This window comes from Xenopus tropicalis, chromosome 3, assembly GCF_000004195.4.
Source record: "Xenopus tropicalis strain Nigerian chromosome 3, UCB_Xtro_10.0, whole genome shotgun sequence".
NCBI classification, from domain to species: domain Eukaryota; kingdom Metazoa; phylum Chordata; class Amphibia; order Anura; family Pipidae; genus Xenopus; species Xenopus tropicalis.
Window position 1 is genome coordinate 140,039,240 of NC_030679.2, and position 10,085 is coordinate 140,049,324.

Below are 10,085 nucleotides of genomic sequence, written 5' to 3' on the forward strand. Positions count from 1 at the left end.
TTCGTTCTCTCACACTCCCCGCATTACTGGCCGTGGGGGAGGGGTAGGGGTTCTGCTCTCCCCTCATTGCCGGGTTAAACTAATCCCTATACCCCCTACTTTCAGGTTTCCTTCCTTTGAGGTGCATGCGGTTCAGCTGTTCCACCCTCTCTCTGTGCGGGTGGCAGTTGTTTACAGACCTCCGTTTCTCTCTGACTTTGAATCCTGGCTCTCTTTCTTTCTATGCTCTGACACCCCTGCAATCATTTTGGGAGATTCCAATTGCCATATAGATGCCCCCTCTCAGCCCTGGTCATCTCGATTTCTCCATCTAACCTCCTCCTTTGATCTCCGGCAGTGGGACTAATACAGCTACCCATAAGGATGGGCATTTCCTAGATCTGGTCTTTTCCATAAATCTAGATCTATCTACATTTAACAGTGAGCCTTTTCCTCTCTCAGATCATCATCTTATCTCTATTTCTATCTCGCACGCGTCTCCTTCTCCTTCTACTAACGCTCAGCCTAAAACCCTAAAAGACTCAAAGGGTGTATACAACTGCTCTCTCTAACTCTCTTAGCTCTAGCCTCTCCTCCTTCTGTGCTTCCTCTGACCCTGAGTTACTGGTAAATACCTACAACTCTATTTTATCATCCGCAATTAACACCCATGCCCCCCTGCAGCCCCAACGCAGTCGTCCCCACAATCCCCGTCCCTGGCTTAACCCTCAGACGCGATTTCTGCTCCTGTGCACGATCCGCTGAGCGCATTTGGAGGAAATCTCGCGCAAAACCGGATTTCCTCCACTATAAATTTCTTATGGTGTGTCTCAACACTGCCAAAACCTGCCGCTTTTTCCTCTGCAATATTGCCAAGATACACCCCTTTCTTTCGCAAGTAACAGCTTAAATACTAATCCATGCCCTTATCCTTTCCCATTTAGATTACTGCAATCTCCTACTATCCGGCCTCCCAGACTCCCACCTCTCTCCCCTGCTCTCTCCGAAGAGGGAACCTGTTCAGCCTCAATTAAGCTCTCTTGCATGGCTGCCTGTTAAGCAAAGGAGCTTGCAGAATCCTTCTACTAACATTCAGTGCCCTTCCCTCCTCTGCTCCTCACTACATTCCCTCACTGGTCTCCCTGCTCCTCACTACATTCCCTCACTGGTCTCCCTGCTCCTCACTACATTCCCTCACTGGTCTCCCTGCTTCTCACTACATTTCTTCACTGGTCTCCCTGCTCCTCACTACATTCCCTCACTGGTCTCCCTGCTCCTCACTACATTCCCTCACTGGTTTCCCTGCTCCTCACTACATTCCCTCACTGGTCTCCCTGCTCCTCACTAGATTCCCTCACTGGTCTCCCTGCTCCTCACTACATTCCCTCACTGGTCTCCCTGCTCCTCACTACATTCCCTCACTAGTCTCCCTGCATGTTCCTGGTCGTTTCCTCCGCTCCTCTCAGAGCCTCTGTCTTTTTACCCCATCCACACCCACTGCGCTCTCTCGTCTTAACCCTTTCTATCTCGCTGCTCCTTCCCTCTGGAACTCTATCCCTGAATCCCTCCGTAGGGAACACTAATCCACTCTCTCCAAGAAAAAACTCAGACGCTACGTTCTGGAGCACTAAAACATTATTATACCTAGTGCACTCTTACCTCCCAATTTGTGCCTGTATGTTACCCAGCCACTCAGATTGTAAGCTCTATGGGGCAGGGACCTCCTTCCTACTGTGTCTCATACCACATGGCATTTACTCCCTGTGTATGTATGTATGTATGTATAATTTTATTTATAAAGTGCTACTTATGTACGCAGTGCTGTAAAGTAGAATCCATTAATACAAACGGGGTTAATAAGATAATAGATAAATACAAAGTATAACAATAAATACAAATAAATACAAGATACAGTTGCAATAAGTTAAGAGTCAAAGACACAAGAGGATGGAGGTCCCTGCCCCGTAGAGCTTTATTTATATATATTTATTGTATTTATTATAACACTTGTCCTCCCTGTGTGTATTTGTATATTGTAAGACTGTACAGCGCTGCGTACCCTTGTGGCGCTTTATAAATAAAGTTATACATACATACATACATACATACATGGCGGCTGGCCCTGCTTTCTGCCTGAGCTTAGCTCTCTGTGCCCAAACGCCTGCTGCCCCAGCAATGCCAGCAATGCCCAGTGTCTGTCCGAGGGGAACACGAAAGTAAGTCGGCCCATACACAGAGGCCCATGAGGCCAGTTTAAAATTGTTATTCTCTCTTTTTTTTCTGTATGTACTGGTTTCATGTATCAAACACAAAAAACAGGAGAGACAATAAAAGCGCCTTTTACAACCATCTTTATTGCATACAAATAAGAAAAGGAAAAACTTGGGCACAAGTTGTCACTTTCTACTTCTACACACAGGTGACGGTCTGGCAGTTTTCTGCGCAGAAGCTGATGGTCTCCCGAAGACTGTTTTTGCCGCCATGGGTACAGCTTCCATATGTGATATGTTGCAGGAAGTGTCAGTGGGAGGAAGCATAGGAGAAAGATGGCGCGGAAGCGCTTTCTTGGGTTCAAGACGATGAAAGGTAGTCAACATTTGGTTGAGCAGAAAGTCTCCCTTCTGGGCAGATTTTGCCCTTTCTGGAGAGGCGGTGATGGGCCCAGGCAGCAGCAGCAACACGATGGGGTGGAGTATGGGTGACTGAGTTTGGCTCTCTGCCATCAGCAGAACAGACCCAGCTTGGCTATGGAAATTAGGATCCAATGCAAGAAGGCTGGCAGCAACGCAGGGCGCAACATTAAAAGATGCACAGGAGAGACTTGCCAGGGTACTCGCCATCCAACCGGCACATGGAGGGACAAGCAAGCCAGCGCTCTTGACTGGGACTAATGGTGACGTTTTTCCTTTTCACTTGTGCAATAGCCAACAAGATTGGAGGTGCAGATTCAGTTCATGAGACGCTGTTTGATCATCAGGGATGTGAGACGAGCAACTTGCCGGTAATAATGAGTGGTAGCCGCCCAAATGTTATGCCGGGCACAGGCAGCGTTACCCGGATTTCGTGCCATCTGTCTGAATTGTTTAGTTACTTGCTCTGTGACCTCCTTATATTCCCCTGTGTCTGTCAGGCACGGAGCCACCCATTGGCTTAGCTGATGCAGAAGGTGAAGCAGCTCAGAACAATCCTTCTGTGTGTGTCCCAGTTGGTGACACTTTTTACTGTACAATCTGATAGTTTCCCTGGCGACTTTATCCACTATGGCGGCCGCAGCTCCCAGAGACATGTTGTGGGTAAAATCAATAGGAGGCAGGGGTAGAAAGCAATCATATGGAATCTCCTCCATGGGCTCCATACTGCCAAGGACAGTTAGTATTTTTTGAACCTGAAACTCTCCCTTATTGTCAAGCCATGGGCATTCTGGAGAACTGCCGCGAGATGGCAGAACCAACACAGGCAGCAGCAGTAGTACAACAGGGAGGATTATGGGTGACTGACTCATTGTGCCCGGGGGTGATATCCAGGCAGAGAGAAGACGCACTGCTCACAGGTACTTTCAGCTCCATGGTTAGTAAGGCTTAATTTTGCTTGTGAGCTGAGGTAGTGGAAATGGGACCTTATCAACCTGGTCGCAAGGGATTTGTACAGGGCAGGTATTGAACCCCGGTCCTCATGGGGAAAGGCAAAAGTCTCACCGCTGCGCTAATGAAGCGCTTGCAGCACACTCAACCCATTCAGTTGTCTTTCTACTCAACTATGCAGAGACGTCACACCCGTGTCAGCCTGTGTCCCAAAGCCAAGGCATTTGCTTCTGCCTCGTACATATCCTTCAGCCATATTCCTCTTTGTATCGGCAAGAAGTTTTTTTCGTGGGAATGGGACCTTATCTAGTCGCAAGGGATTTGTACGGGACAGTAGTGATGAGCGAATTTTTTCGCCAGGCATGGATTTGCAGTCAATTTCCGCATTTCGCCATTGGTGAATTGTTTTGCGAAACTTCTGTAAAAATTTGCCGCAATCAAATGAGTCAAGCGGAATTTTTTCCGGCGTGGGCGACAAAAAAATAGACGCGGGCGACAAAAAAAATTGTGCGACAAATGCATTTGCAACTTTTTTAACATTTTGCCACTTTTATTGCCGTTTCACGAATTTTATGGCGAAATGTGAAAATGTGAAATGTGAAATGTGTTCATCACTACGGGACAGGTCTTGAACCCCGGTCCTCATGGGCAAAGGCAAAAGCCTCATCGCTGTGCTAATGAAGCAGTCCCCACACCCCCAGGCCAGTCAGTTGTCTTTCTACTCAACTATGCAGAGACGTCACACCCGTGTCAGCCTGTGTCCCAAAGCCAAGGCATTTGCTTCTGCCTCGTACATATCCTTCAGCCATATTCCTCTTTGTATCGGCACGCAAAAGGTTCTGCCCCCATATTTAGCAAGGCGCTGACTCAAGCCATACACAAGCCCTATTGCACTGTGCCAAGCCTCTCTCTGTAGTGGTGAACTATAAACTTAAGCTTAAATTTAATGGTTTCTTATAACAAGCCAAACGCTCACCAAATTGGACTACATGTCCGGGTGCTTATGCCCCGAACCTCTCGCTCTGTAGGTATTCAGTCTTCATATAAGTGCAGTTAATATACTACGTACAGTTGTGAACGGTTAGATATACACTCACCGCTTCCTCTCAGTGGCCCGGGTGCAATGCCCCAGACCCGCAGCAAGGGAAAACACCACCTAAAAATCAGGTGTAGAAACATCACCGGCATGCACTAAACAGACTCCAGGACAGCGGTTGTAAAACTTCAAAAAGGCTACCCATAAGGATGGTCATTTCCTAGATCTGGTCTTTTCCAAAAATCTAGATCTATCTACATTTAACAGTGAGCCTTTTCCTCTCTCAGATCATCATCCTATCTCTTTTTCTCTCGCACGTGTCTCCTTCTCTTTCTACTAACGCTCAGCCAAAAACCCTGATTCGCAACACTCATAGGGTGGATATAACTGCTCTCTCTAACTCTCTTAGCTCTAGCCTCTCCTCCTCCTGTGCTTCCTCTGATCCTGAGTTACTGGTAAATACCTACAACTCTATTTTATCATCTGCAATTAACACCCATGCCCCCCTGCAGCCGCAACGCAGTCGTGCCCACAATCCCCGCCCCTGGCTTAACCCTCAGACGCGATTTCTGCTCCTGTGCCCGATCTGCTGAGCGCATTTGGAGGAAATCTCACGTGAAAAATTTCTTATGGTGTGCCTCAATACTGCCCTACCCCAGGCCAAGCAAGCATACTATAACACACTTATAAACAATAATAAATCAAACCCGCGGCGCTTATTCTCCATATTTAACTCGCTACTTCATCCCTCACCTAATGAATCAATCGTATCTGAACACACCCCCCAGGACTTTGCTGACTTCTTTAAAAGCAAAGTCGATTCTATCCGCAAACAATTTTCCCAACCCTCAGATACCGGTAATCTCAACCTTCCTAAATCTCCTCTCTCCGTATTCAGCTCCTTCAGTCTCGTAACAGAGTCTGAAGTTTCTCAGCTTCTCCGATCCTCTCCGCCTACTACCTGCTCGCTGGATCCTATGCCCTCATCCCTACTAACAGTGTGCCCCTGCCCTTACTCCAGCTCTTACCCACATATTCAATTCCTCTCTGGCTTCTGCTACTTTTCCCTCTCTATACAAACAAGCATGTGTCAAACCCATTCTTAAAAAGGCTACACTGGACCCATCCTGCCTTTCTAACTACCGTCCTGTCTCTCTCCTGCCCCTAGCCTCTAAACTCCTGGAACGTCTTGTCTTTTCTCGTGTAACTAACTCCCTCTGCACCCATAATCTGCTGGACCCTATGCAGTCTGGTTTTCGGCCTGCGCCCCACTGAGACGGCCTTATGTAGAGTGGCAAATGGTCTCCAGACTGCCAAGGCCAAAGGACGCTACTCGGTTCTCATTCTCCTAGACCTTTCCTCTGCTTTTGATACTGTCGACCATTCTGTCCTTATGCAAATTCTCCATTCTCTGGGTATCCGGGATCAAGCAGCATCCTGGTTCTCTTCCTATCTCTCTAACCGCTCCTTCTCTGTCGCTCTTAATAACAAATCCTCTACCCCGGTTCCGCTTAGTGTGGGGGTTCCGCTTAGTGTGGGGGTTCCGCTCAGTGTGGGGGTGCAGCTCAGTGTGGGGGTGCAGCTCAGTGTGGGGGTGCAGCTCAGTGTGGGGGTTCCGCTTAGTGTGGGGGTTCCGCTTAGTGTGGGGGTGCCTCAGGGCTCTGTGCTTGGCCCTTTGCTGTTCTCCCTGTACACTCTCTCTCTAGGAGACCTTATTTCTTCTTTTGTTCTTAAATATTACATATATATTTATATTTAGACACCCCTGCACTAACCACTGATGTTCAAACCCAGATTGGTAACTGCCTCCTGGCTATCTCCTCCTGGATGAACCAACGCCACCTCAAACTTAACCTAGCTAAACCTCAGCTCATGGTCTTCCTGCCCAAACCTGGCCCTCCTACTCCTCCTTTCACCATTACTATTGAGGGCATGCCCATTAACCCTGTAAATTCTGCATGCTGCCTTGGGGTTATCTTTGACCAGTCTCTCTCCTTCTCTAACCATATTAATAACACTGCCAAAACCTGCTGCTTTTTCCTCTGCAATATTGCCAAGATACGGCCCTTTCTTTCGCAAGTAACAGCTAAAACACTAATCCATGCCCTTATCCTTTCCTGCTTAAATTACTGCAATCTCCTACTAACCGTCTCCCAGACTCCCACCTCTCTCCCCTGCAACCAATCAATCTCCCCTGCTCTCTCCTAAGAGGGAACCTGCTCAGCCTCATTTAAGCTCACTGGCATGGTTACCTGGTAAGCAAAGGAGCTTACAGAATCCTTCTGCTAACATTCAGTGCCCTTCCCTCCTCTGCTCCTCACTACATTCCCTCACTGGTCTCCCTGCTCCTCATTACATTTCTTCACTGGTCTCCCTGCTCCTCACTATATTTCTTCACTGGTCTCCCTGCTCCTCACTACATTCCCTCACTGGTTTCCCTGCTCCTCACTACATTCCCTCACTGGTTTCCCTGCTCCTCACTACATTCCCTCACTGGTCTCCCTGCTCCTCACTACATTCCCTCACTGGTCTCCCTGCTCCTCACTACATTCCCTCACTGGTTTCCCTGCTCCTCACTACATTCCCTCACTGGTCTCCCTGCTCCTCACTACATTCCCTCACTGGTTTCCCTGCTCCTCACTACATTCCCTCACTGGTTTCCCTGCTTATTCCTGGTCATCTCCTCTGCTCCTCTCAGAGCCTCCGTCTTTTTACCCCCTCCACACCCACTGCGCTCTCTCGTCTTAACCCTTTCTATCTCGCTGCCCCTTCCTTCTGGAACTCTATCCCTGAATCCCTCCATAGGGAACACTCACCCACTCTAAAAACTCAGCCCAGTCCTGCGCTTAAGGGCAAATGCCCATACCTGGTGCACTCTTACCTTCCAATTTGTGCCTGTATGTTACCCAACCACTTAGATTGTAAGCTCTACGGGGCAGGGACCTCCATCCTACTGTGTCTCATACCACATGGCACTTACTCCCTGTGTATTTATACTTATTTATTGTATTTATTTTAACACTTGTCCTCCCTGTGTGTATTTGTGTATATTGTAAGATTGTACAAGCTGCCAACTGTTTTCATTTCCTTTTATAATATTTTTACTGTAGCCCAAAAGATCAGGAGGCTCTAGTAATGAGATGTTGTTTTTCCATGTGAGCTAAGCAATGAGCGACCAACTGTAAACTTGTCCCGATAGTCAGCCAATCTTTGTGCTGGCCATGAGCAGTGTTGCCCCTCATTCTGTAATCCTTGGATATGGCATCCATTGCCTCCTCATAACCTGCTGTGTTGGTTGTGCACGGAGCCATCTCTTCTTCTTGTTGATGCAGAAGATCACACAGCTCGTCACACAGCTGGGTCCTCATTGGCAAAGGCAAAAGCTTGACTGCTGTGCTACTGAAGCGGCTACCATGCCAAGCCTGCTGTCTTTCTGCTTGACTACTGTACAGACGTCCCACTCTTGTCAGCCTGTGTCCTAAAGCCGAGTCATTTGCTTCTCCCTCGTACATATCCTTCAGCCATATTCCTCTTTACATTGGCATGCCAAAGCTTTTGCCCCCATATTTAGCAAGGCACAAGTGCCAAGGCCCATTAGCAGCATCTTACTGCCCCAGGTGCCCCTCTCGGCATCTCCTCAAACCCTGTTCTCCAAGGGGAACACAGGATAGGTCAGTCAATGAAAAGAGTCACACGATGCCAGCTTTTATTTAGAACCATCTTTATTGAATACAAATAAGAAAAAGAAACACGTGCACAAGATGGCATTACTAGAAATGAATGTGAATCCGATGTAGGCGGGTAGGAAATCATCCGCAGAACAGATGTAAGCTTGGGTATGGCACAACTTCATGCACACACACAGAAAGATGCCAGAGACTCGCTGGGTGTTCACAAACCAACCCGCAGGTCGGGAAACCTGACATCAAACTGACAATTATAGTGATGTTTTTCCTTTGGTTTCTATTTTCACAGCAGTTGAAAACTGTACATAGTGATTTTCATTGAATAGAAACAGTAAATTCAACTTTTAAACTTCATGCACTGGAGATATTTCCCACCTTGTTTAGTTACTTGCTCTGTGACCTCCTTATATTCCCCTGTGTCTGTCAGGCACCGAGCCACCCATTGTCTTAGCTGATGCAGAAGATGAAGCAGCTCAGAACAATCCTTCCATATGTTGCTGTACAACCTCATAGTTTTACCGGTAACCACTGCGGCCACAGCTCCCGCCAGAGATATGTTGTGGGTAAAGTCAGTAGGAGGAAGTGTGAAAAAACAGTCATACGGAATCTCTTCCATGGGCTCCATATGATAAAAGACTGTTAGTATATTATATTATGAACAAGAAACTCTGCCTTATTGTCAAGCCATGGGCATTCTGGAGAAGTGCCACTAGATGGCAGCACCACCACAATGAGAAGACTCAGTGACAGTGATTGCACCATGACATCCCAGTGTGTCTACGCTCAATACCTTTCAGGGCAGGAGTAAACGGGGAGATTAGTCACACTGCGACAAAGCTCCGCTGTCGCGGGGCGACTAATCTCCCCACAATGGCATCCCACCGGCGTGGGGGGGAGATTAATGTTGCTACGATGTCCCGTCGTCTTCAGAGGAGACTTTGGGCACGTTGCAGCACACCTAATAGGCTTGAGAATAGGCTGGAGCCCTATCACATATATCTTCAATACCTCTCCCTCAGATGGATCACTAGGGACTCACACAGTGGCGAATGCATCCAACACTTGCTAAGCAGAACTCTCTCTTGGCTGGAGCTCAATGCTTCTCCCAAGTATAGCACGCTGCAGCCCTTTGATAGAAGTCAGATTACCAGGCAGCTCCTTTACTCTCCAGGCTACCTCTCTCTCTGCTCTCTGGATCTCTAGCTGGCCACTGCAGGAGGAGTTTCCCACCGAAAGTGGTTTCTAAATTTCATATAAACAAGCCAAATATTTTGCCTTCATTTATTCCCCCTATGCTCTGTCAGAATGAATTTACTACTCTAGATATTAATAGATGTTTGAAAGTTTACATCAGCAGAACAAATAAAATCAGAAAATCCAGGATGTTATTCATTGTCCCTGCAGGGAAACATAAAGGGGAGGCTGCTTTTAGACACAGGCAGAAATGTCTTCTGAGGGGATCTGCAAGGCAGCAACTTAGGTGGCCCCTAATACATTCATCAAGCATTATAAATGAGATGTTTTGTCTAAATCTAAAGCCAAGCTTGGACAATCTATTATTTCTTAAGAATGTCTGCTAAGTAAAGGATTAGGCATTGTTGCTATCTGGTTCTCTCCTTTACTGATTGCTTGGGTATTGGGTATAACCCATCAGTTATTGTTTTTTTCCATGTTGAGAAAGGATGACCAGGAATAGAGAAAATTAATATTATACTTAACAAGATTTACTTTTCCTCTCCATTAACATGCCCACACTATTCTGTGATTTTATAAATAGATTGGTCGGGAAGGGGTGGGCTTTAT

The 10,085-nt window shown here is 47.2% G+C and overlaps 1 protein-coding gene across 1 annotated transcript; it reads right to left on the minus strand.

The window, feature by feature from the left end:
• Positions 1–2,852: 2,852 nt before the first annotated feature.
• LOC116409518 lies at positions 2,853–3,552 on the minus strand. The gene has a single exon (XM_031898178.1). It carries the CDS (start codon positions 3,479–3,481, stop codon positions 2,927–2,929), a length of 555 nt encoding a protein of 184 aa, XP_031754038.1. The 5' UTR covers positions 3,482–3,552; the 3' UTR covers positions 2,853–2,926.
• Positions 3,553–10,085: the final 6,533 nt, after the last annotated feature.